Below are 27,914 nucleotides of genomic sequence, written 5' to 3'. Positions count from 1 at the left end.
GCAATGGGTACTGGACATCTGTGTGATGCAACAGGTGTGGGTTTACAGTAATGTGGCATCGTGAATGTGATGTAACTGTGTAGAAATACTGAAGGAAAAGTGCTTTAAATAAGATTTTGATTTAGCCAGAGCCATTTTAGCATTTAGCAAAATTGTTGGCAGCCCTATTAATATAGCGTTTTATAGCGCATTTATTTTGAGTGGTATCCCCACAAGCTGAATTCCAGGTTGTATCCCACCCACACTGTCTTCTTTATAGTCTCATGTGTAACAGTTGGGTGATTTGAGGTCTCTGAGGCAAAGCATGTTTGAGCAGCTGGGTGTGGATACATAAACTCAGAAAGTAGGAAACACAAAGTTTTACGTAGCATTAGCTCCAATTGTATTGCCCTGGAAAATAGTAGTGTGGCATCTCAAAGTTCAAGAAACTTAGTTTTTGGACTGATGAAAACTCCCCACAAGAGCTAAGCATTAAAATATAAAGCTACTATATGGAATGATGGACTGATAAAGATGATAAAAAACAAAAAAGTCTGGACTGGAATGTCAACATGACATGAAATGTGCACCTACACTTCTTAGACAACTACAACTCTATGTTTTAATGACGTAACCCAGTGGTAGGCAACTCCGGCTCTTGAGGGCCAGATCCTGCATGTTTTCCAGTTTTCTCTCTTAAACACACCCGATTCAAATGATTATAATTATTTTCAAGCTTCAGCAGAGCTTGTTGATGAGCTAAAGGTTTAAATCAGTTGTGCTGGGGAGAGAAAACTGGAAAATATGCAGGGCACCGGCCGTCGAGGCCCGGAATTGCACACCCGTGACTTCGCCTCTTTATTAACATGTATTCAAACTTACATTCTCTACTGGAGAAGCGTGAACCAGCCTATGTGGAGTAAACAGTTACGACTGGGCTATGCCATTCCTAACTTACTGTAAAGTAATGAACATATTTGTAAAATGGTGGCCAAATGCTAAAAACATAGCATATTTTCCCATAATACCATGTATACCATGGCAATTAGGTAAAAACGTTTTTACCATTTGGTCTAAGTTTTTACCAAAATGTTCATTTTACTAACACTTCACCAAAACATTCAAACAACTTTTCCAACAAAAACAAAACAAAAAAAACTTACCTATATTTTTGACATACGCCAGTCAAATTTTGACTCCACAGTTCCATACTTCCATAGTTTACCTTTTCCGTGCTATAAATCAAATGGTAACATTTATATAAACTTTTTAAAACCATTTTACCTTTTCAGTACTGTACATCAAACACTAACATCCATATTAAGTCACACATAGAAATGCACATCAAATAATTGTTTCTAATACTCAGAACAACAGACCTTGCGGCTTTTTCCAACCAGGTGCTAATCCTTGATATGATGACAAAATCCATTTATTTCCTTGATTTGCACATGCTGATTAAGTCCCCCTTTCATCTTCTTCTTCTACTATCATGTCGATGCAACTAAGCCACTTTCCCTGTCAATCTACTGCCACCTCTCCCTGGTTTGAGGTAAAAATGAGTGCAATTCCTTCCGCAAATTTGAACATTCTTAGTAAATAAACATGAAGCTCCTTTAGAGAGGGGTGTGCGCTTTATAAACATTGCCAGAATAGTGTATACACAGTTAAACAGTAGGTCCACCAATGATATTTAATACAAGGGTGTTATCAGTATATTTGTCAACACATTCACATGATTGTTGTTAAAAGAGTGCTCACTATATTTGTCACCAGATCCACATTATCGTTGTTCTTAGTGCCAGGTCACCATTTTGCTTCTCTGACAAGTCTTTAAAAGAAAGATGTTGTCTTCATGCAAATTGTCACTAATTAAGGGACACTACATAGTTTTACCTGCATTTTACCAATGCATTGTGGAACGAAGACAGTGAAGACTAAATTGATATTACTGTATATAATAATTCTATGTGAAATGAAGGGGGGGAATATAAACTTTGTCTCCACCCTCAAACGCTGTGGTCAAGTAGGCCGACCCACTGCAAATAAATAAATAATTACACTACTTTGCCTTGCATCTTTCCTATGCCTATATATCCCAATAGTTTTGAGAAATGGAAAACTATCAGCTCAATGCCTCTGGTGGTTGAAATAGTCACAGGTAAGAGGCACTTGCCACCAGCTAGCTTGCAGGCTAGCAGATTTCTGGTGCCCTTTTGGCCGTCGGACTCATCATTGTTGTCATCTGCTCAACTCAGGAATTTAAATTGAGTTATCGGGAGAACATGCAATATCGAGACACAGGCTTGCTAACTGGCTGCATGCCAACTAAGTAACTTGCAATTGCACCAAATAGTTTATGATCGCATTTGGTGAGGTGGGGGGGACACACGTATCACTAGACACTGTTTAGCCACTCCCCCCTTTTTTTTTTAATTTGAAAAATAAGACGGAAATAGTGAAAAACAGTTCAACACTATACCTTCACAATTCAGTATGAACACGTTCTCAGTCTTTGCTCAAAAATGTGTTTGCTAAATACATGTATTTGCTTATACATGTATTTAGAAGTATATCTAAATTCATTTGCCAGAGTCTTTAAAATCATATAGCCTACACAAGAATAACTGGTACCCACAGTTTGACCATTAAAAAATTTCCATTATTTTATGGAACAGATTGTGGTCGGTCTTAGAGGTTTCCACTGTATTAAATCCTTCCACCCACAGGGGACAAATCGTTCAAATACTTGCTCACATTACAACAGCAATATGAGGTAGAAAAAATGGTGAGGGGGAGAAAAAGAACACCTGATATGGTATGACTGATATGGAGCAGTAGAAACTCAGTGAGACACTCAGAGGAGGAAACGCAGCGATGGGGAGGAGTGTGGCACTCTGAATCTTTGGTGACAGGCCGGCCCAGCTCAGAGGATGGAATGTTCCACAGAAATACGCTGCCTATTCATGAAGGACAGAAAATAGAGCCGCCTCTCTCCACCTCTTCACCATCATGTTTTTAGGTCCTTAACGCTTCTGCTTCACCTTCTCTGCCAATGTTTGTTAGTGGCTCAAGTGTCTTGCCATTCCTCAATCCCCTTTGGCATCTCAACTGAACCTTGTCACAAAACCTTAAAAATGATCTTTCTTTAGCAGTGTCGACTAGTCAGAGGGAAATGAGTCACGAACCAGAAAGATTGTGACAGTATGTCAGTGTTGAATCACGCATTGTCGACATGGAGAAGAAAGCAAGTACAGTGGTGGCTTGAGATATGTGCAACCCAATTTAAAAGTCTTTCAAGATAAGAGCTATTGATTGTCCAATTATTTGCTTTGATTTGCTGGCACAAACCCGAGATATAAGCGTTGAACAGTGGCAGGTGACTCGACTCACTTTACAACAAACGGCAGCTTGGGTGATAACATTAGTAAATATTCTTCCAAAAAGTTGTCGAGCTGTTCATTATCACTCTCGGCTGAAGGTTGTGAAAATAAACATGAAACAAAAATAATTACACATTAACAGCCTCAATCTTAATGCTAACATACAATAGGAAACACCATAGGCAAACGGGTGGGCGGAGTTAGAATGAAGTGCAGGGAGAGGCCATGCAAGGGTTAATCCTGAGATCAGTGAACACACAAAAACAAACACACAGTCCTTAAGAAGCAGTTAAAAGAATTAATGCTGCTGAAGTTGCAGCTTATTTTTGTGCCTGAAGGCAAAACTTTCGAGCAAGAAAAATGAGCTGTGGACAACTTGGTGAACACACCTGGTTGTGTGACGCAAACTAGATGTCTTAAAGCTATCAAGCCAAATAATTAAAAGGTACATTACTGCATAGTAAATGTTAAAAAAAACTGTACATACATACATTACTAAAAGCAAACAGTACCTAGATTAAGTTTAAAATGCTAAGAAAATCATCAGCCCTAACCCTTCAAAATGAATGTTGCAATATTAGTAAAAAATACAAATCTTGGTCAAATCTTATTTTCAAAAACCATTTTTGACAAAGACAATTTTATAAAAGTATTATAAGTAATCGGCATCAGCCTTTTTAAAAAACATAATGGACAATTATTTATTATTATCAATTTAAAACTGAGATGACTTATGAGATCAATCTATTTAAAATATCCATTAACTTTAAAAGAGACTGCTGACGCTGGGAAAACTGCACCTTTTGCGATTGTTTGAAAAGCAGGAGAAGTGAAATTTCATCAAATCTCTTATTTTGAAATTCTGGACAACTATAAATACTGTTGAAAACTATTGTATGCCGATGATCCTGGGGGCTCCCCTTTGTTAACGTTTTATAACAAAAATGTTAGTTGTCTAAAACTATGGTCCTCATATGGTGGTAGAAATACTCCTGCAGTTACGAGAAGCCACTTCCAAGGGTACATGAGAATTTAACAGGGGTTCTAAAGGTATCATCTCATCAAATTTAATGTTTTTATTTATTTTTTTTTAAATGGGAACTGTAATGAAACAGTATTTTTTTTTTTTCAAATTAACTGACAATTAATTGGAACATGAAGCCACATTGCTAAATTTAGTTTAGCAATGTCGTCCTCACAGTTAAGGGATCTGGGTTTGAATCCAGCTGGCTCCGGCCTTCCTGTGTGCTCTCCCTGAGCCTGTGTGTTCTGTCTGGGCACTCCAGCTTCCTCCCACACTCCAAAAACATGTATGGCAGGCGTATTGGACACATTAAACTGTCCTTAGGTGTGATTGTGTGCATGAATGGTTTGTTTCTATGTGCCCTGCAATTGGCTGGCAACCGCTTCAGGGTGTCCACCGACTTCTGCCCAAAATCAGCTGGGATAGGCACCAGCAAGTCTGCTACCCTTGTGAGGATAAGCAGCTATAAAAATGGACGGGATGATGGAATAATCAACATTATGCAAATCAGAAAAGTTGTGCAATAAACAAGCTTATAGTCATTTAAAAAAGGAGTTGGGAGGTTTTTGTCGCTTTTTTTTGACAATATCTTCCTTTTTACAGAAAATGAATATCATCTCCAAACATTGGTTATTGACCTTGATTAATAATTCAGTAAATTATGACAACTGAAAAAACAAAACAAAAAACAATTGTCTATCTCTAATTTGATATGACAAGCCATAATTGTCAAGTGAAGATATTGCATTTAGAGGAGCAGATGTGAATAGGTTGTTGTTCCAAAATGAAAATAAACCTGCCAAGAACAATAGACATCAGGGGTAAAGCAGCATATCAGCAGAGTTACTTTCGCAGTCCTTCTGGTGACCAACCGGGCAAACGACACAAATATAAACATTTGTACAAAAATACACTAATGCAACGCACAAAACGAGCATACAAAAATACAGGCTTGAGATATTCCCTCAAGATGCACAAACAGCTTGAAGGCTGTGCTTTTCTTCTTTACTGTGTGCATGCAATTTAAGCAGCACTCACTCCACTTTGGCTTTAAGTGTAGAAAAGAAACACGCATACACCAAGCACAGCTTTAAAGCTCTTTTGTAGGACAAAAGATTTAATCATACTTTGTATCCAAAGCTTAACCATACATTCATTTGAATGAAAAACGTTGCAAAATGATGTTGAATTCGCATTGTCTTTGTCTGTTTATGCTAGTCTTATGCATGTTTTTAAAAAAGGGCGAACAATACAATACGTGTTCTGTGAAAGTACATGCAGTCAAAATGGAGGACTGTGAATAAGACTATGAATAAAAGCCACAGTAAGGAGCAGAGTACGGGAGAATGGGCACGGGGAGGAGGTAGAGGATGAGAGGGACACGGCCAGAGACTGAAAAGGTCTAAGCTCGATAAGCTCCACGGTGACCTATATAATGCATAGATTTTCATCTCGACCCACACGTTCTGCGTTTTGTGACATTGGAGGACAAAAGCCATTTGGGGTGATTGAATGGGTCTTTTTAGTCAGTAATCTATGCAGCTACTTTTTGCTGCGTGCCAGGAAGAGATACTGTTAAGGTAATGAGCATGAGTAACAAGATCATTGATTAGAAATGAGAATGATTTGTTTTAAGGATCAATCATTCCATGTGAATTTGATTAGCTGAAAATAGCGATGAACCAGTACTGTGACCAAGTACCAGCGCTAGTTCACAGTTCGCTAAATAAGTGCTGTCATCCGTCTTTACGTTAAAGTGTCCCTACGTCTGACAATTTACATCGGGACGATGATCAATACTATTGTATCGAACATCCCAAATCGAAAACATATCTACAGATTTTTCCGTGATCATTCCATTCCATTTCAAGTACCTGGTCCACTAGGGTTCCAACTATGTCGAGCCAATACCATATGGGTGACATATGCCACTACTGCTGGTTGCTCACCGGTAGAGCATATTCATCAACACCATGCCATTTTAGGATACACTGCTAGAAATTACCAAAATAAACATAAACCACAAATATTAGGACATCAATCCTACACCCCTATGGTGGGATTTGATGAAACAAACAATATGTGCTTGACTGCCAGACTTGTTGCCAGGTCATTACTGCAGCTATTTCCATTTCTGCTTGTTCTTGGGGCAATTTTTGTTTGGTTTCATCTTCAGTTTAAATTTGAAATCACTTATTTAACTGAAAAAAAAAAAAATCTCTGGTAGATTTTAACATACGCTATGGGTCATTGTCCCTTCATGCTGTGAAGCGCCGTCCAATGAATTCTGAAGCATTTGGCTGAATGTGAGCATATATTACCTGAGGCACTTCAGAATTCATCGTGCTGCTTCTTTCAGCAGTCGCATCAATAAGTACAAGGGAACGAGCTCCATTGGCAGCCATACATGCCCACCTGGCCCGGAAATGGCTGAACAGCCGTTCCAATTTTTTCCTAATATTCATGGACCTGAGTACATGCTGGAAATGGCAGTATTACACTCCAGTCTACTTTAGCGGACTGTGTTTTAGCTGCCAATATCTCCTTTGGAATAAAATGAAACATATTACATGTTCAATGCTGGTTGGTTTTCATGGCTTTACCAGTGTATTATTTTGAAAGGGGAAGAACAACACTTCCAAACCAAAGCCAGTAGAACCAATTCTGTTAAAGTCATGGCAAAACAGCATCAGAAACAAATCATTAGGAATCCATTGATTAACAAAGACTGGTTATATTGACTGGTAAAAGAAAAACACATTGGCGAGACACTCCTTTTATCGAAATGTTAAAATGACCCCTTACAGATCAATATCTCTTGATTGTCTGAGGTATTAAAACTCTAATCACAGAGCGAGTACAACGCACACATGTCATTCTTTCATATACACAGAGGGGATCAATACAGCACTGTTGAGTACTGGATCTAACCCGAATAATCACACGTAATCTCTGACATTAAATCCTGCGGCGACACACTGGAGTGCTGAAAAACTCTCATCAGCTCAGAGCATTTTAAAATAGCTTCAGACCTACAAAGAGCACAGGCACATATGAATGCCAGATAAGTTTAGCAGTTCTACATTCAATGCCATTGGTGTTTTCTGTACACCGGATGAATTGTGGCCCACAATTCGGACTGCAACTGACCTGCACGTGGATCAATGAGCTCCAGCTTAATCGCAGGCAAGACGGTTGTCTATTATACATGAGAGGCAGAGGACTCTAACAGGCTTGCCTGGTAATCAGCTACACATTGCTCATGATGTACAGTAGTACGCAAACGGCCAAACAAGATCTTGATGGCTCCGTGATGCGTATTGAATATGTGAAGAACCGTCGGCGGCTACTTGTTACGGCATTGCTTCAGACCAAACACATTTCATATCCATACACCATTTTCTACATTAATTTCTCATACATTAGGGTCATAGCTAAACTAATGCCAAGGGCTAACCATTTCAGGGGAAAAATGCGTCTAGCAAAAACACAAAAGTCTTCGTTAGTTCAGATAGTCATGTGTGACATCACATGGGACTTGAACACCTCCTGTAATGTCTAAATTTTTATCGTCTAAAAAGTAACCTTGAGAGCATGGAAACCTTTTCTGAAATGATTATTGTCACATGCTGGGGTGTTTATGTTTTACATTACTGTCCCAGGTTTACAATTGATTTCGGGATCCCAAATTGGGACAAACTGTAAAAACATGCTGTGGTTTATCACTAACCTACACTTACGAATTTTATTTCCAGAAATATTTCCAGTCAAAAAACATCTGATTAAATCGTATTTCAAAATAATACTGTACTCTTAATTTTGTTAGTACCTAGTGGTTAGCAATTCTGACTCACAGCTTCAAAGTTCACTTTCTAATCTACATCTGCTCTATGTTCTTGCCCTGGATTTCTCTGTGTACTCCTTCTACATGTAAAACTCTGAATTGTCCAGAGGTGTAATGTATATCTACTAATGCAGTTATTATTTTATTTTTTGTTTAAATTTCATCCATGTTCTTAGCTGCTTATCCTGACTAGGGTCGCAGCCGTAATGGAGCCTATCCCAGCTGTCTTGGGGTAGTAGGCGAGGTACACCCTCAACTGGTTGCCAGTTGGCTGGTTGCAAGGCTCACATAAACATCTATTCACACACACGCCAAATTTTGAGTGTCCAATACACCTACCTGCTAGGCATGTTTTCAAAAATGTGGAAGAAAAGCAGAGTACCTGGGGGGAAAAAAAACAGGCATGGGGAGAACAAACAAACTCCACACAGGAAGGCCAGAGCTGGAAGCGAACCCTAGCCTTCCAAATTGTGAGGCGGACATCATAACCAGTCTGCCACTGTGCCGCTCTCACTGTGAAATATTTTTTCAGCCAGGTGGCCAACACAAAGCATTTTAGAATGAACAAAAACAACTTAAAACAGAGTAGTGTCTGACAATTTCCGATATATTCAACTTTCCAACTACATTGGAGTAGTATGCTTAGGGCATATTTTGGTCGGCAATTCTGGAGATGGTGTAACATCTGAGATCATATCTAACGTCTCCTGGAAAATTGCATCATGTGGCAATTCCCATCCATATCCCAACCCTACCCCTTAAAAAAAGAAAGGCATACAAGGATTTGCAAAGGATGTCCTTATAATACAATTTAACAATAAGTTACAACATGTTCCGAATCATTTGCTCTTAATTTGAAAGTGTACTGTTCATGTAATGGCACCAAAAAAGCATTGAATTGTATTTGCTGAAACCTGCAGATACCTTGTTAAAATCTTACCTGCCCCCTGAAGTGCCTTCACATACCCCCAGGGATACAAGTACCCCCAACTGAGAATCACTGTTCTATTGCATTCTCAGTCCAGGGCGTAACCCTGCTTTTTATCTTATTTTATTTTTTTACCAAAGTCAGTTGGGTTTGACTCAAGCTTACCTGCAATCACAATGAGGACATGTGGTGTGGCAGAGAAAATGGATTGATGGACTAGCTTCCACATTAATCTTACTCTGTATTGTGGTTTGTTTTGCAATAAATACATTTTTGTAAAATCAATTTTGCACAGGCCAGACCCTCCTAACCCTACAGATCGACATGTACCTCGCCCTCTGGCTGATGGCTAAGATGCACATGACGTCACACTCAGCTGAGGACAAAGCCCACTGGTTTCTCCCAGACAGAAAGGTGGGGAGAGTGGGCTTTGGGAAAGATGTCGACTTGCAGATGCAAGATGAAATCCATCCTCTTCGTACATGTAGCTTAGCACTGAGTGCATGCACATTGTATGGCTGAGGCAAAGTGGTGAGTGGCACTTCATTGAGCTCATGAACACGTCAATGCCACCATGCTCTGCTTGTCAGGACAAGGGATGACCCTGCTGAGCATGTGAGCATTATATCACTGCCAGGACTCACTACTCTCTATTGCACCAATGTATCCGAGCACCGCATGTAATCCCCATGTGCAAGATCCCCCCTCACAGTAATCATCACCACTCTACCCACTGAGGTAAATGCCAGGGATAATTGCTTCATCCATCTGCCTGAGGAAAAAAAAAGGCTAAAAATGGCACGTGCATGTGTTTTAACTGCATATTGACAAGCCACATATAGAATTGGATGAAATGCAACCAAACATTGAATGCACTTGGATTACTACCACTTTGTCCCGATCCACCGCAGACTGCACACATAAAGACAGTGAGGGAGACAAAGCAGGGGAACGCCCCCTCCGCCCAGCAAGCTGCTGTCAGGGCCATCAACTGGTTCGGGCTGGATTCCAGGCATTCTTATACTCAAGGTATAAATTAATCGGGTAAATACATGACAAATAGTGACCAGCGTGTCACGATGGCAAACAAAAATAATTCAAGAACATCAGGCAGTTTCCAGCGCATACAACGCTAAATTTAAAGTTGGCACACACAAAAATGAGAGAGCTAGCTAGTGAAAAAAAAACGATGAAGAGTACTTACCGGGAAAATTGCCCACTCAGAAAGGAAAATGCCAGCCTGGCGACCTCCACTGACGTGTCGTTTGGTTCTTAAGGTAGATTTTAGTCGCGTTGCTCGCTTTAATGGAATCTGGGTAGGTTCGAGAATCGTACTGGGCCAAAATCGAGTGAGAAGCCACAAAAATAGGCGTCAAATGCCCTAAATACCCCTCCTACCGCTTTCTTGTTACAGTCTTTCTCCAAGTCTATTCTTCGCACATTAGTCGTCTTCTTATGTGCTGTCTGTTTTCTAAGTGCTCGCAGCTGTTTTCGTTGTTCCAACCTTTCTGCCTGTGATTTCTCCCCTGTGCCTTTAAACGGCGACGTTTCCGGGGTTTACTACTTAATACATAAAAGGTGGGGCCTCGCTTCCAGCTGAGCGCTTGTCATTTACTCGATTGGCTGTTTTTAGTCACCGCAGCCAATGAAAATATCGAGTGTACGCCTGGTTCCAAATATGCAGATTTGTTAAAAAATACTGCAATGTGATTGGACGTGGGATCCACTAAAGAAACGCCCAGTACACGTGCGTTTGTTCTACCCTCGCAGGCCAGGTCTTCACTTCGTAGCTGTGGTCAATAAAATCCTAGAGAAGCAACAACAATTCTATGACCGCTTTTGTTAAAAACAGGGAACGTCACATTTTCACAGGTCTGATTTCAAGCTGCGGTCGAAACACTTACGTCAATCATTAAATCCATCGTCACGGGAACGTGCTGACGCTCTTCCTTTCCTCATTTTGGACCGAATAGGGTAGGCCATAGCCATGTTGTCACGGAGCTAAAAATAGACGTTATCCCCAATTGCAGCTGTAGCGTGAACTGCGGGCAGTCAAACTGATCGTCAGCTGTGAAAAGGACTTGTCCAACTAACGATGGCCTGCGATTGCAATGTTGAATGTTTCATTAATATAGCAGCCATGTTTGTTTATACCGTGGTTTACATGCAGATATAATGATACACTCGTGATCTCTATTTCCAGCACCTTAAATTAATGACCCACTAAACAGTAGAGCCACCACAGACCCAAACGAATGGAAAATTATATGTATTGTGCCTGTAATTTGCTTGAAAGCCTGTAAGTGATCATTTCATGATCTGTTAAAATGATTATGAGATTAGTGTGTGGGGACACTGGAGCCATTAGCCTGAACATAAACCACAAACAAACAAAAAACTTGACTTTTTTTTTCAGCCTAACCATCATCGCCGAATACCATATATCTTCGTAGATCATAACATCATAACAAAATGCAGTGACATTATTTTTTAGGGTGAAGTGCACAATTCCAGTCTTGAATAACAGAAAACGGGGAATCTCTAGTATCTGTAGTAATTGGATATTTGATGCATAGCTTCAACAAACTAGAGTATGACTCACTAAAAAGTGATGTAACAATTACCAACATTTACAGACGCATAACAAAACATTGAGTAATTCAATTCTTTTAAAACCATAAATAAATTCATGTAAATAGTCCGAAAACAGAAAGCAACACTCATTCTGAAACCTCCATTTCTTTTTTCTGTGCACAGTACACGTTAACAACTTGTTTTCGTTTTATTCTTGGAAATGCAGTGTATGGCGCCATCTGCCGTTGTCTTCACCACACAGTAAGTAATGTAACCAGATAAATCAGAAAATAAGGGTCATAATCAAAATTTAGGGGATGGGAAGAGCAACAATAGTGCACTGTAGAGCAGGAGTTATACCACTAAGCTAATTGCTCAAGTCTTTTTTTTTCGGATTTCTTCCATGTTTATGCTTGTTTTTAAATTTGATGTTCCAATGAGACTGATGCAACACAGTTGGTTTATCATGATGAGCAACATTAATAATAAAAATATTTTGTGCTTGCATGTATCTTTGAGCAAAGACTCTTAACTTTAGTATAACTTTGCAACAGGTACATGTACTGTACTACAAAAACACTAAAATCAAAATATGGCAGTGCACTGAAATAATAATGAATATTTAAAACAAAATGACGTTCTTTACTATAGCTGAACAATGGCTTGAAAATTAAAAGGCAAGTGTAAATTACATTTTTTACAATTTTAAACAAAATTAAGAAAATGACAATAACTACAAAATTATATCTTTATTAAAAGAGAGCAATGGCTCGGAAATAAAACAGACAAGCGTAGTTTTTAGAATTTTTGACCATTTGTAAACTTGTAATGTTAAGAAAACTACAACACAATACAGAATATATTGACCGAGCTAAAGTGAACCAGGAAACAAATCCAACATCACCGGAAGCACTTCGTTGTGCTAAAGCGGAAATAAACACACGTTCATGATCAACGGTTCTGCGCCCGGCGTCCGCTTAAAGTAAAGCAAACATGACGTCCGTACAGTATTTAAGACACTTTGTCAACGAGCGACTCACTGCTGCTGCTGAGGAAATATTTGGCGTATTCGAAAGAACCATCGCGGAGTACCAAGAGGAGCTACAGCGTCAGCGTCGAATGGTGGACACCCTCAACAGCCCTCAAATAAAGTTACACAGGATAGGTACGCCAAAGCCTTCATTTACTGCAACGTGTTAGTTAGCATAACTAGTAAAGAGACCTTCTTGACTGAGTTTCGTCTTCACTATTGTCTGTGCCTGCAGAGGTCCAACGTGTAGACGATGAGCAGCTTGGCACTGCGCAGCAGCTTTATAAGCAAGACGAAGAGTCGTGTGTGGACCGAGATGAACCAGAAGCTCAACTGGATAGAGTCTCCAAGCACGAATTACATTTAGGTGTGTAAAGCAGGCCAACTGGGCAATTTGCCCACCTGTGACCTGATAAAGGAAGCTAACCCTCAACATTTCTTGACAATAATATGTTCAACGCATTCCCACTAGTCTAAGCATGACATTGTGATTAATATTGAGTTTGTGCAGAATGAATTAACCCTTGTGGCATTATGTTACAAATTATGGAAATTCCTTTTTTTTGTAATGATATAATACAATCAATGGGGGGAATAAACACTCCGGAGCTGAGATTTCCAGCAGATGATTAGAATATGTAAAATTTCAAATTGCAATGATTGAGACACTTATATGTGATTGCAGCTAGATGTGCGAGATTTTTTTGTACAACAATAATCATTGTCCAGATTTTGGACCAAATCAACCATTATAATTACACTTATTGAGATGCGTTTTAATAGGATTTATGACAATGATTTTCCTGCAATTTTTTTGCAACCTTTCATTGAGCTGTAAAACTATGTCAGCAAACAGAACATTCTTTGTTGACTTGTTTCACCTCAAGACAGTAGGTGGCGGTAGTGACCAGTTACTGGCTGTGTCTTAGTGTCATCGTCATATCACAGACTACAAAGACAGACCATACCATTTTTCAATTTTTTTTTTTTGTGGATGTTAATAAATGTAACCTACATATGTATGGATAGAACTGATGCCACTGAACAATTTGAGTGGTTGAAGGAAAAAAATATTCATAAATAACTATCACACCTTTAAAAGCATTTATAAATCTAGGAAAAAAATGCAATGTGCATAGTTTGCAAAGTGTGCACAAGGGTTAGGCAGTAAAATCCACTCATTTTTATCCATCTCTAGGGAAACATTTTACCTCTGAAAATGACACCACAGCTACTCAGGGTTCAGATAACAGCCAATCATGGCTCAGCTTGCCAATATCGTATGACCTAGCTCAGAAAACAGATGAATCTTGATTGGTTGTTGCATGAGCTTTCAGCCACTGCAATGTCATTTTCAGGTGGCAGCCAGTGACAAAATACCTGGCCCCTCAGATGGATTCAATACTCTTTAGAAATCTTTCACCTCACTTCACAGAGTAGGAGAAAGCAAGGTTAAAGTGGGACTTGTGTAGTGTAGTGGCGCGTGGGGGATTCACTCGTAACCATGGTTCCTGAGCCGCGTCACTGATATTGTTTTAATCATTGAAAAAATAGGTATAAATTTTTAATCATATGTGTGAAGTCACTACATATGAACTGTACAGTATTTAAATATTTTAGAATGCATATATCATTAATATGAATAATTTAAGACCTATTACAGACCCTTGAGATATCCCATAAGTAAGCTTTAATAGCTTGGATTTTATATGAATAAACTGTATATATGGATGGTACTCATCCCAGTAATTTTTCACCCATTTATGTACATGTTTCTACTTATGATTAAATATACTTTCCAGTATTTTGCCCTCAGTTCCAGTTTATTGGAAAACTCTCATCTCTTTGAAACACACTAATTTGCAATACACTAATAATGCTCTTCGCTTTGGTCTTTGTGCACTCTACAGAAATACAATGCGATAAGAGCGAAGGGCAGCTTCTTGGTGACCAGCATCAATTTTGGCAAGAGCAAGAAGAACCAGAGATTCCTCAGATTAAGGAGGAACCCGGCACAAGTCACGAGGGAGAAGACCTGAATACTTTTCTATCCATCCCTGTTGTTGATGAGCATTGCCAGGGAAGGGATGCCGCCGCGTGCTCCAGTCCCATAGAAAATCCGTTGGAGAACGTCAACATACACGTCGAGATGAACAGGAAGTCTTTCAGATGCGACTATTGCGGGAAAGCGTTTGGTTTCCGATGCAAGCTAAAGAGACACATGATGACTCACACCGGAGTGAAGCCCTACTCTTGCAAGACGTGCGGCAAGGGTTTTAACCAGATGTCCAACCTGAAAAGGCACTCAATGATCCACACGGACGAGAGGCCGTACGCCTGCAAAACCTGCGGGAAGCATTTCAGGAACACGCACGAAGTCATCACGCACGCCAGAACCCACACGGGAGAGAAGCCGTACCCCTGCAACACGTGCGGCAAGAGGTTCACGCAGCTGTCCATCCTCAAGAGACACGTCATGGTCCACACCGGGGAGAAGCCCTTCCTCTGCAACACGTGCGGCAGAAGCTTCGGCGACCTGTCGGTACTGAAAAGGCACGTGATGGTGCACACGGGAGAGAAGCCGTACGTGTGTGACATTTGCGGGAGAAGGTTTCGCGCCAACAGCAACTTGGGCATCCACAGGAGGAGGGTACACACGGTGGAAAGTTCGCTCGAGGAGGCCGGATGCTTGGACACTTGATGCCCTGCGGAATTATTTTGTTGTCTCGCGTGAAAGAAAATTAAGTGTGTAATTTGGTTGGTTGTTCAGTCGCGTTGTTTGCTGATGTTGTTTTTCAGAGGTGTGCATCTCTAATAATTTGAAAAAAAAAAATCATACCTTGCTAGTGGGGTGACACAATTCAAGGATGGTTCTTAAAATGGAATGATTCTACAGTAGAACTCCTCTACAAAAAAATCATGTTTGCAGCCAGAATTTGTAGACAACAGGGGACTTTTCACAATAGCGAATCTATGTCTTGGACGTAAACATAAAAAACGTGTTGTGCAATCTACAATCTGACTGACGTTAAAATCAAAACCAACATTAAAAAACCCTCTCCAGGCAGGCCTTGCAAATTTGCAACAATGAGTCCCCCGGGTATTTCACATTGAGGCTTTTTTTTTTAGAAGTTTGAAAAAAAAAAACTTAATTTGAGCCTGAAAGGGTTAAGAAAAAAAGAAATTGCCAAATCTACAATAAACATTCATTTTCACACATCAATTTTTTGCATAATGTGCATAATAAACATAATACATCATTGCAGAATAAACTTTGCTTCAACCATCTTTCATCTTTATTACTTTTTTCCTTAAGCTTGATGTGTCCACGAGCTCCGCATGTCAAATGAGGTTATTTCGGGAACCACACCGCGAGTTTGCGCGGATTTTCTACAACACGTACCTTCCAGAATTTCTGTACAAGTGGAAAACATGGTGGACTTCCTATTGCTTCTGGAAGTTCACTTGTACATCTTTATTATTCGAATGAAAAGGACTACCGTGACCCAAATACCGTAAACAACTGCTGATGAGGAGGAGTGTTAAAAAAAACGCTTGGAAGAATTTAGGATCATTTGAATCTACAGGGATTTTCTTTCTGTTATAGGGTGGTGGTGTTTGTATGCTGTACTCCATTTACTGCCACCTAGGGAATGGGAGAATATCGTCTGACTGCGGAGGAAAGCCGCACTTAGTATCAAATGCTGCAAAACGCATGCCGGCACGTCAAGCATAAACCAAGCTAGACTTTAGCTGCAGGCTTGTTTCCGCTATTGTGAATTTCAATGCTAGGCAAATGCAGAGAAAAATATTTCATATTATGCAACAGGGGATTTTTTCCTGTAGGGCGTAAGAAAGAAGGAAAGGCTTCAATGCATGAAGATTACTTCACACTGGGGGATTTCTTATTTTTTTTTGTACATGCAGGTTTCGTTGCAATGGAGTTTTACAGTTTTTGTTTTGACTCTGGAATTATGATTAGAATGGATATATGGAATGTTCAAAAGTGATTTTATACATATACGTACATATTTGGGGTGTGCATCTTGAATAAAAGATGATGCAATCAATACATGGAGTGTGATCACATTCAAGGTCACTTCATTTAAAGTGGAATGATTTGGTTTGATTCAGTGCACTCGGGATAAATCAAGTTAAAAATCCATATTTTCCAATTATAGTTGTTTATTGATTATAACATTGCCAGGATAGCAGTAAAAAATTGGAGAGCAAAAGCACTCGCACTAACTTTTCGTATTAATGGAAACTGCTGGTATGACTTGACAGTAGCATCAAACTGAAATAATCCAGGGGGAATCCGCCATTTTAGCCCTAATCGTGTGCTTGTAATTTGATTAGCAAGAACAAAGGAAAAACAGCCAGACCAAGGACATGACTAATGAAATATTGATAATGTAAAAACAAATAAATAGACATGATTTTAGTTTCTTTGCAGTCTAAAATATATTTGAATACTTTGCTGCCATTGGTTGACCGCCATGAATCGTGTGGGAACATCCTTGAGGATAGAGACCATCTTCAGTCTATGACCTGTCAAGTGTCATCCGCGGTTCTCTTTGCTTTCTTCGAACCTTGCTTCCCCCTCCTCTTTACTTTGTTTTTCTGGCCTTCCTCCTGTCTGAACTGGTGCCTGTTTAAAAAGAAAAAAGACATTACAGGTAGTCTCTTCGATTTGTCTGTGGATGAAGAGCAGTTTGCTTAAATCTCACCTGGACTGCCACCGTCTGCCACTGTTCCACACGCGGCCGAAAGAGGGCAACCAGTTGGCATCAGTGTGTGAGCTGTGGTCAAAGTTGGCCCCAACTCTGTTGGGGGGGAGCTTCCTAAGCTTCTCTTGCTCCTCTTGAGAAAAACACACATACTTCATGTGAGACCTTCTAATAGCGTACACAGGCAAATATGAATATGCTTTATGAAAATGCTCTCTGAGAGGCCACTGTGATAAATCATAAGCTTCATCAATAAGTGTGCAGATGTTTGTTTCCCCCCCAGACAACAAAAGTATGCTACTCTGTCTGAGAAATTCCTGGGCCGATGGGCCAATCTCAGCAGGTGCCACGGTGGCAGATGTCCCTTCTCGTGGATCATCGTCCCGGAGCCACGGAGGGAGAGCACCTGTAATACAAAACGAGCTAACAATTAGAATTATAAATAAGTCTTCCACAAATATATTTTGATGTCTACCAAAATGGTGATGTCATACAGAAACTATTATTTTGGCTTTTAATGGAGAAAAGCATCACAGTCGAGTCATCGTGTTGTGCCTTTAAAGAAACCGAACTGTCTTTCCCAATTGAAATGAATGGAAATGCCATTAATCTGTTCCAGCCTTCCCAAAAATATGTTTTTAAATAAGTAAAACAAACACTTGCAAGTACATATAACTTGAAATAAAGTGACCCTAACCCCAGGCTCGATGCCGCTACTCGCCCATCCCCAATTCATGCCTAACACTAGCATGTCAATGGTGTTTTTTTGTTAGAATTAAGCCAGTGGTTCTTAACCTGGCTTCGATCAAACCCTAGGTGTTCGGCGAGTCGGTCTCAGGGGTTCGGAGGAGCCGCCGCCGCAAAGGTCCACCCCTCAGTCTAGTCTGCAGTTAGTGGGCACAGTCATTCAAAGCGTCCTGCTCTGAGATTTCCTACCATGCACTGTGTTGGTTTTGTTATTTGAACAAGGTGATATTAATGCACAATTCATTTCATGCACCAGTAAAATAAATCATATTTTATTTTTTACTAAAGAAAGGTTCAGTGAATGAGCATGTGAAACTGGTGGGGTTTGGTGCCTCCAACAAAGTTAAGAACCACTGTATTAAGCTAAGTAGATTTTGCTAGTGGTTGCGTTAAGTACAGAATGTGTAATTGTTTTGCTTATTTTAAGAGCGGGAGCATTTTTTTTTTTTAACTCTCTCAAATTTCAAGTCTTTGCTCAAACGGGAAAAAAGGTAAATAAATGTCTTGACTGTCTTATATTTGCTTGAGTCCTTATTGCTGTTGCTCTTACTGTACCTGTGTGTACGTTTCCGCCGTTTGACGAATCCTAAAACAGAGCAACAACATCAGCGAATGCTGTTTGTGTTTGATGAGTTTAGAGTCATTTTTTTTTACCTGATAACCGATGAAAGTCAGGCCTTGCTGTTGCGCATCGACAATTGAGTGGAGGCTGTTACCGGTCTGCCGGTGGGCTCCCCATGACGTCCCTGGAAAGCTGTTTCCCCACCCGCAGGTAAGAAAACGAGCCGAAATATCATTCAATGAGTGCACAAGTGCATTTGATGATACTGTGTTACCTGTCATCGGCCTCTGCTGTGGTTTCTGTTCTGTTAGGTCCATTGGACGACTCTGGCTCTGCTTCATGCTGATTTCGATTCAGGAAAAGCCAACAGCGGTTCACAGCAGAATTCTCATCGCTAATTACCCCTCTTACGACCATTTATCACACAACTGTTCTACTGGCTAATTATTTTGGCCTATGATTCAGGCTCACACTCACTAATCACCATTGTTATAGAATGGATGGAACACTGCATGCGATTACTTTCTCACTTTCTTTCACTTATTGTATTGTAATTGCGGATGAGTAACTTATGTGCTACAGTATGTCTTTTAAAAATACAACAGCTGACATTCAAGGCCATAGTTATGGATACCGCCACTGCATCCTTGGAAACAAACCTCAAGAAGAGACTCAAGAAGTTCTTGGCGACGTTTCTCTTGGGTTCGGATCAGCTCAGCTTGCTGAAGACAAAATAAGACAAACAGAACAGCTAACCTGGAATCTGGACTTTAAGGTTGAAACAATATGACGTTAATCAATATACATATTATTGTTTTATTAAGACTGGTTAACTTGTTAATGTTGAAATAGTACAGTGCTAATGCACTATACAAAAAAAGATGTTGCAGTGGTGACTGTTCAACGCTGTATTATTTCCTATGGGGAAAAATGTTTCAACCTAAGCGATTCCAGTATATCACCAATGTAGTAATACCTGTTTAATAAATTCATCCTCCTTCTCCACATATGTTTCCAACACTTTGGCCACCTCAGCTTTGAACCTACAAAAAAAAAAAAAAAAAACATATTTAACCAAAACTTTGATCAAATCCATCTATAACCACCCAAATTTAAATTCCTGCTGATGCACAATTTAGGCTACAATGAAGTGAACATGCATGTTTTTACAAACATCATGTTTCAATAAAGATTTGGATCTTCTGGCTGTTAGACATTGTAACCACAACACCACAATGAATGCATGAGATTTGCCTGCCTCACCGTTGAGTCTCTTCCAGGGTGATGATGACTTTGTCTTTCAATTTGGGATCTGCCTTGTTGTCCCACCAGAACTTGTGGGTACTCTTTCTGTGTTCTGGCCTGAGATCAGATTTGAAAGATCAGACAATAGCAATACTGCACACTATTATGGTTAGTCAATGAAAAAAATACTGAAAGTTGTCCTATCTGATATCCTACAACAGTTCTGATGTGGTATATTATTATTACTAAATTAGTTAAAGATTTCACTCACGTAGCCATATGCTCCAACAACCCTCCATGAAGTACGGTCATGTTGCCGTCAGAAACATTTCGTTCCACTTCCAGGCCACAGCAGTAACACCAAAACGTTTTCTTGTGTTGGGTACAATCAAACCTTTCCACTTGGGGATTTTTAAGGGTTTGCCGAGCTTCTTTCACCTGGAAAACATGCGGAACAGCTGCAAAATCACCAATGTAACAGGTCAACATGTTTATACTTTGATTCAAGTCGTCTACCCCCTTTCAGCGAACCCAATTGGGGATTGCCAAAGAAAATCAAACTCCTTTGCACTAAACAGTCAATCTCAAAAACTGATCTCCGGCACCTTTTTCACCTCTACATACACAATGCAGCCTCAATAGGGCCGTATCGTGGGAGTTGAATTTTGAGGCGATTTTAACCTTGTTACAATGTTAAGTTCTCACCCTAAACACCCCTTAAGGGTTATTTGCCTTTCTAAGAATTTCTAGCTAAATGTGCACTCTCAGGAGCAGCCTTGCCAGAGCAGAAAAACTTGACTTGCGAGAGGCCTGGTGACGATAGCAAGCCCTCATACCACCTGAGCAAGTGTAAATACACAAGTACCTTATCCAGATTTTTTTAGCTTTGTTTTGGTTCCAGATTAAAGGAGGATAGATTTTGCACAGTCAGGCCAAGTACACAGCAACTTTTCATCTTTTAGTTAGAACGTTTTACTGTAAAAAAAAATACTGAAATGGTGACAACGTATAATTGGGAGCACACAGCCAGATAATTAATGTCAGTAGTACAGAATTGATCATGGGTCCGATGAGAGAAGTAGGATGGCTTTTTTTGCATTTTAATGTCAGTAAAATGCCTGTTTTGGCTCCTCGATTCACCTTGCTGAGATAGTCGTGAGGATAATCATATCAATCAATCAAATTTTATTTGTATTGCCCTGAATCACCGAAGTCTCAAAGGGCTTCACAGGTGAAAAGAGATCATGTCGCGACTTCTTTGGAAAAAAATAAGTCATAAGGAGACATCTTTTCATTGTAGGTACCCAACTGCATCCCCTGCTCATGTAACTTATATGCATATAGTTCACTATGGAAAGTTTAAAAAATCAAATGGGCCCTTTAAACTCCTTAAAGAACTTGCACTAAAAAAATGAGGACTTCCTCTAGTGGGGAATAAAATAATTGTAACTACTTATAAACACAGGTGCGTTTTTATTGTTTTTAAGTACAATATATTTGTGGAATACATTTGTTTTACAACTCAGTTGACATTACATTTATATTTGATGATTGAAAGCTGATCTTAGATATTTATCGACTAATGTTTTATCCTTCGGGTGAAATACTTTTCAACTGAGTCAATAGGTAAATACTACTCTCCTATTGAAAAAAAAAATCTTTCAACTTCAAACTCACCATAATGCGAGTGGCACTACAAGGATGTGTCAAGAAATGATAACGCACAATAACCAGATTTTAATTACAGCAACAGAACCGTTACCTCTCTTGGTAATGTTCAGAACTCATTAACTCACCTTTTCGATGAATTTTATTAACACGAGCCTGAGCCTGCTTTGGTGATGTTTCCCGAAGATATGTCCTTTCCCGTTGAACGCCGTTTGTTTACATATGGCGCAGTAATATGGGCCCATCGAGTCGTATAAATATGAGCAATGCAATAACAATATCGTGACCACACTTTAGTTCGCGCGTTTGATAGACAACTGAATTGCTGTATACTCATCCAGACAACGAAGAACGAAAGGGAAATGATTGTCAAAAGAAGAATACCGTTTAGATGTAGATCCCCCTAGAAACAATAAGACGGAACAAACATTGTTGATAATGATGAACTCGTGTAATTTCCGTAGGAAAACGGGTTCACATATTCACATTAATTTTAAATAAAAATATGTAAAATTTTAATGTAGGATGTAGTTTTCATCAATAAAATGAAAACAACATAGTGGAACAACTTGTTACCTCGCGTACATTGCCGGAACCGACTCGCGTGACATATACAGGAAGTTAAACAGAGTGAAACCGACAATTAGCTTTCTCAATTCTCGTCACATCGTTAAGGTAAACAGCAGCTTCGTTTGCCATGTCGGCGACGCAATCGACCACGTCTAAATTTCATCACTTGAGGTCGTTCGTCAACGAGCGACTGACTGCTGCCGCTGAAGAAATATTTGGTGTATTTGAAAAAACCATCGTCGCCTACGAAGAAGAGATGGACCGTCAGCGCAAGCTACTACTCAACGCCGTCTGTAAACCCGCCGGACATTCTCAGCGGAGAGGTTGGTAATACTGTCATCTACCATCCACGAGGCAATCAGTTAAACTACAATTGGAACTACAATTGACGACGTATCGTAAAATAGTTAAATGTAATTTACATTGTAATCGTTGTATTTTATAGTGCCAAGAACTGGCGTGGTTAAGAGAACGATAGTAAATGACCTTAATGTTTTTTTTTTTTTTTTTTAAATCTGAGTAATTGTTGAAAATGTAGTATGGCGGGGGTTGGTCCCCAGAAACCGCGAAAAACGAGGGGTCACTTTATGTGAAATCCCCGCGTTAGAACTGGCTTGTTTGTGGGATAAGAAATGTTCATTTTTAATTTAAGTGATGGTCGATATTACAGAATTTAGAGTTTTATTTTGATATACAACTCCAGAGTACAACGAAAGTGCTTCTGCCGGATACCTAGGGATAAACAGTGCCCTGAAGAGCTGTTGTAGTAAGTGGCAAAATTGCATCTTTTTTTATCAATTTTTAAATCGGATGTAACAGTCAAAATGTTAAATTTTAGGGACATTTTATTTTGAAATGCAACATCAGATTTGTGTTAAAGTACATTTGCTGGGATGCCAGTCTTCCCTGGAACTGGTCTGGTTGCGGATGGTGAGCTATGATTGGTCATCACCTGCTACTTGAGCACATGTGATGTAATTTTCCATTCAACAGCACGTGGAAAATGTGTTTTTAACAGGTAATAAGAGTCCATGAAAAATAGTTATAAAATTTACTATAGACACGATATTTTTTTTCTTCTGAAAATTGCTAATAAAATAGCTCTTTAATTATGCTACTCTGTTCCTCAGAGTCCCCAGAAGGAGGATTATGTACCCCAGACAACAAATTTACTATAGACACGATATATATTTTTTTATGCTGAAAATTGCTAATAAAATAGCTCTTTAATTTTGCTACTCTGTTCCTCAGAGTCCCCAGAAGGAGGATTATGTACCCAAGACAATATCACCATTGTGGAGCCAGAGCAACCAGAGCCTTCGCACGTTAAAGTGAAACAAGAGGAGCAATTTTCCAACTGTGCAGTCTGGCCGCTGGTTTTAAACTGTGACCAGAATGAAAGCGAAGTGGACCAAGATGCCACTGACATCGCGGAAAACGGCGACTTCGACACATCGGAACCAAGCAGCGATAATCAAATCATCTTTCGTGGCTATTATCCAGAAAATAACCAAGATTACCCAAGTGACAACGTGGCATCTACGTCCGCTCTGTGTATTAAGACGGAACATCACGATCAGGAGGACAGCACGTACAACCTGGAGAATGCCATGTCAGCCATCAACGCTCAGGCGCAACTTTTTGAGCAGCCTTTCCACGGCAACGTCTTCCACCCTGACTCAGACATGTTCTCGCAAGCCAAGCCTTTCGTATGCGACATCTGCGGAAAGGGATTCGGCTTCAAACGTTACCTGGCGCAGCACATGATCACCCATTCGGCGGAGAAGCCGTACTCCTGCAGCAGATGTCGCAAGACCTTCCGGCGAATGCAAGGGCTGCAGATACACATGCGGTGTCACACGGGCGAGAAGCCGTATTTCTGCAAAACCTGCGGGAAGAGATTTTGCCAGAGCTCCTCGCTCAGGGTTCATCTGAGAGTCCACACAGGAGAGAAGCCATATTCGTGCACCATGTGCGGGACCGGATTCAGTAGCCTACCGGTGCTAAGGAACCACATTGTAAGGGTCCACGAAGGAAACATGCTGTATGTAGCCTCATCTACGGAGAGGAACTCAGTTGTATGGCCAAATTGAAGCATCGTAACACGTGTGGCCCTTTTAGCGTTTTGCTGTATTTTCATGTAGGTACTTAAGGTGCAAAAATGCCCTGTAGTTGTACTAAAAAAACTGTTTTAGTTGTAACAAAATTTACTTGAAAGCAAAAAATAAATGATAGTTGTGGCTTGCAAATTGAACTTGCAGTTGTGGGGGGAAAAAAACGTAATCTATATGAACCGATGACTGTTCTGAAACAAACCACATCTGCCTCAAACAAGCTATTTGATCAGTCAAAATCAGGGTTGTCACCTAGGACTATCCAAAAGTTCTCGACATTTGGTGCCCTGATAAACTACATCTACAAGTTGTTTTTGCTACTACTGCAAGTGAATTTTAATTGTTCTGCACCAAATTAACCTCCATGATGTGAAGGCAAACACTGCCTTTCAATGTGCTCCATGTCCCCACTAGTCTAAACTTGGTATGAAGACTTTCTTTTTTTTTAATCAATTAATTTGTCTATTATTTTGGCTTATAGTTTGGTTAGCACATCCGCCTTAGTGTTCCTTGTCAAGTTTGCATGTTCTCCCTGAGCCTGCGTCTCCGGGCTCTCTGGCTTCCTCCCGCACTCCAAAAACATGCAAAACGGGTGTATTGGACAAAATACTTGTCCTTAGGTGTGATTGGGTGCGTGAATGGTTGTTCATCTCAGTGTGCCCTGCAATTGGCTGGCAACCAGTGTCATCTACCGTCCATAAAAATTATTGGATAAGAATTTTAGTATTATTGTTACTATTTTAAAAGATGAAAATTATCGGCCACGGCACTGAAAGATAACCCAAGTTATTTCATGGACCCCCAGCAGTCAGGCCACGGACTCCAGTTTGAGAAGCACTGATCTAAAGGCATAAAATATTTGCCTACTCAGTTGGATTAAAACAGTTGGATTTTACTGCCTAATTCATAATCAGCAAAAGCAACATTAATTAGAATAGTGTGTTTAGACTAGTGTGTGTGTGTGTGTGGGAGGGGTGGGGTACGTATAATGTAAAGAAAATTTGACTTGACTTTTCCTTTAATGTTACCTTGAGTTTGTGAAAGAGTGATGTGGGGCACACTCATGAAGGCGATATCTTTCCTTTGCTTTGTAAAAAGTGCAAGCGGTTAACCCTGGCTAAACTCTGGCTCCTCCCCAACATCTACAGCTCATTTTGCAGTTGCATTACTTCAAAATGCTTCCTTGACCAATTACTTTATAGTTTTCTATTTAAGACAGGACTTTGGGGCCATCTTGTAGTGTCGTAGGGATTTTCACACAATTGGTAAAACCAGCAAATGGCAACAGGAAAAAAAAGAGATGAACTCAGCAGATGTGCAGCAGATTACTTTAAATGATTTTCTGAGGGATTTTCTGGCCACTAAGTGCAATAGTCCAGAAACTATGAACTGTATGTATTATATATTTATTTGCAGTGCAACATGGTGAGGTAACGCTTCTGAGTTCAAAGTCTGCCTGTAAGATGCATGTCCTGTTCTTGTTTTCTACTCTTTTAAGGTACTCAGGCTTTTTCTCACATTCCAAAAACATGCATGCTAGATTAAACAAAGACTCCAAATCAGGAGGGTCATATTTATATTTGTTGTAAGCCACATCCGAGTGATGGTTGCCCTCAGGGAGCCGCTAGTGAAAAAAATGAGTCATTGTTTGAGGTCTGACGTCAGACCAAAAGTCTCATGTCGGTATCAGTTAACATTCATATTCAGAGAAACAGATTTTACATGAACCAAAGGCTCTTTTTAATAGGCAGGTGAAACATCAGTAGTTTCTCCTTTTCTTGGTAACAGAAGGCTAGAGGAAAATACAGCTCAAGTTTTGGCAGTAAAAAACACTACTGGCATTTCTATTGATTTGCTCCACCGGATCAGCTGTTAAAATGCTTCTGGAAGTTGTTTTTTTTTTTCCTCTCCTGCATTGATAACACTATCCGTGTGTTGTTGTCATTTCAAATAATTGAACAATTTCAGCTTCTGGCAAAAACGTATCGCTAGCCGACATGTACAATTGACAGAAATAAAGCTATACTGTTCGTTTATAGACTCTACTTGCAGCTAAACTGTGAAACAAAGCAAAATCAACTTTGTGTGGGCAGCTGTAATCATAGCCCAATCATATTATAAAATTGCCCCTGAATTTGATTAAAATAATTTTTGATTGATTACTTGTCTAACTAAGATGACATACTGCAAAGACACCATTGAAAATGAATGGATTTAGTTACTAATTTTTTACCGGTGAGACAAGATTGAGCACATTTTCACCAGCTGTGATAAGCTACATTTCTGTAAATAGCTGTGGAGTGAATATATTTGTTGTCAAGAAACCACAGTTGTTTATTGCTCGTTTTGTGTCATGCATCTAAAATATTATTCATTATCTGTTCAAATAAACTACCTCTGTGTTTTGTTTTTGTCTGTCTGGATAGAAATGTTGAATTGTATGTAGTAAACAAAAACAATTCAGTTATAATCAATAGTTGAAGATGTAAAAGTCAAAGTTGGAACAAATAAAATGCAAAACTTTTCAAGTTTTCAAGTTTCAAAAGTGAATTTCTGGTTTGCGCTAGTTTTGTGGTTCATAAAAAGAATAGCCGCACTACTGTAAAGGTTAGTTATATTTAACTTTAAGTTTGGTTATAATCTGATCCCTCATCTGACGGGAAAATGTTACCCACATCTCTGACGGATTATAGTTGTGATTGTCTGCTAGTTGTCGACATATTGGAAATTGAACAATAGTCTTGCCTTGAATAAACCTTTGGAAAATGGTATCAAACGGGTGGGCAATTTTTCATCTCCGAACTTCAAATATTACAATTGAAACTAGACAAGCTGTGTGTTGACAAAGCCCGAGGAGCTTTTGTGCCATCTGGAAGGAAATGGCTTGAGGGAACGCAAAACTCGAAACGACATTAGGTTAATAGTACTACAAAACATTAATCAGACGGATTTCTTAGAGAGGGCCCTGAAAAGATAGCAGAAACATTAGTTAATTGTAAAAATTCATTCCATTCTGAGTGTTCAGCAAATGACGATATTTTTTTTATTCTTGAGGTAAAATTATGGGCTCTTGGCAGAGGTGGGCATCTTACTTTTTTTTTTTTTTTTTTTTTGCTGGTCTGTCAGTTGCCAGTGCACCATTCCCTTTCCGTCAACGCCGGTCCGCCATTTTTTTCACACCAAAAAATTGTAATGGCCACTTCTTGGTTCTATTCCATTGTTTAACCGACGGACATCTGACGGAACGTCTATCCGATGACGACGATAACGGACAAGAAACACACTTCCAACATTCTTTCTCCATCGTTTTTTGTTTCTGCAAAATGAGCATGTGACGCTTTAAAACACTAAATTCTTGACTTTTCAAGCAGAGAACATGGAACGTAAAAAACATTTGAATAAATTCCACTCGATTTTGTGTCGCCTCCCAAACTGGGGCCTTAATTATGACACGTGATTGTTTACTCGAGCTGGAATCGACCGAGAAGCTCTTGTCGTTGACGTCACCTTTCAACT

The 27,914-nt window shown here is 39.7% G+C and overlaps 4 protein-coding genes across 6 annotated transcripts in view; 2 read left to right on the top strand and 2 right to left on the bottom strand.

The window, feature by feature from the left end:
* Window positions 1-10,721, bottom strand: part of atosb (atos homolog b) — a 30,954-nt gene extending 20,233 nt beyond the window's left edge. For both annotated transcript variants that reach the window (XM_088433485.1, XM_088433503.1), the window contains exon 1: window positions 10,363-10,721. The gene's annotated coding sequence lies outside the window, so the exon portion shown is untranslated. The remainder of the gene's footprint in view (window positions 1-10,362) is intronic.
* Window positions 10,722-12,641: 1,920 nt separating this feature from the next.
* Window positions 12,642-15,829, top strand: LOC148429359 (uncharacterized). The gene is made up of 3 exons (XM_088423963.1): window positions 12,642-12,897; window positions 12,998-13,129; window positions 14,673-15,829. The coding sequence occupies exons 1-3, from the start codon at window positions 12,726-12,728 to the stop codon at window positions 15,461-15,463; spliced, it is 1,095 nt and encodes a 364-aa protein (XP_088280089.1). The 5' UTR covers window positions 12,642-12,725; the 3' UTR covers window positions 15,464-15,829.
* Window positions 15,830-16,929: 1,100 nt separating this feature from the next.
* On the bottom strand, window positions 16,930-22,082 carry cenatac (centrosomal AT-AC splicing factor). 2 transcript variants are annotated; one of them, XM_088423952.1, is made up of 11 exons: window positions 21,843-22,082; window positions 20,318-20,484; window positions 20,065-20,163; window positions 19,778-19,844; window positions 19,461-19,523; window positions 19,076-19,143; window positions 18,894-18,993; window positions 18,795-18,825; window positions 17,794-17,898; window positions 17,493-17,625; window positions 16,930-17,413 (listed from the first exon to the last, which is right to left on the bottom strand). In XM_088423952.1, the coding sequence occupies exons 1-11, from the start codon at window positions 21,957-21,959 to the stop codon at window positions 17,317-17,319; spliced, it is 1,047 nt and encodes a 348-aa protein (XP_088280078.1). In that variant the 5' UTR covers window positions 21,960-22,082; the 3' UTR covers window positions 16,930-17,316. The 2 variants fall into 2 exon arrangements, with proteins under 2 accessions (XP_088280078.1, XP_088280070.1); XM_088423944.1 differs by having other exon boundaries at window positions 17,493-17,898.
* Window positions 22,083-22,344: 262 nt separating this feature from the next.
* On the top strand, window positions 22,345-26,803 carry LOC148429357 (uncharacterized). Its single transcript, XM_088423974.1, has 2 exons — window positions 22,345-22,607; window positions 23,536-26,803. The coding sequence occupies exons 1-2, from the start codon at window positions 22,412-22,414 to the stop codon at window positions 24,375-24,377; spliced, it is 1,038 nt and encodes a 345-aa protein (XP_088280100.1). The 5' UTR covers window positions 22,345-22,411; the 3' UTR covers window positions 24,378-26,803.
* Window positions 26,804-27,914: the final 1,111 nt, after the last annotated feature.

Source organism: Hippichthys cyanospilos, chromosome 1 (genome assembly GCF_059441005.1).
Source record: "Hippichthys cyanospilos isolate Australia breed blue-spotted pipefish chromosome 1, RoL_Hcya_1.0, whole genome shotgun sequence".
In the NCBI taxonomy this organism is placed as follows: domain Eukaryota; kingdom Metazoa; phylum Chordata; class Actinopteri; order Syngnathiformes; family Syngnathidae; genus Hippichthys; species Hippichthys cyanospilos.
The sequence above is the reverse complement of the archived record's forward strand: the minus strand, read 5'-3'. Positions and strand labels throughout refer to the sequence as shown.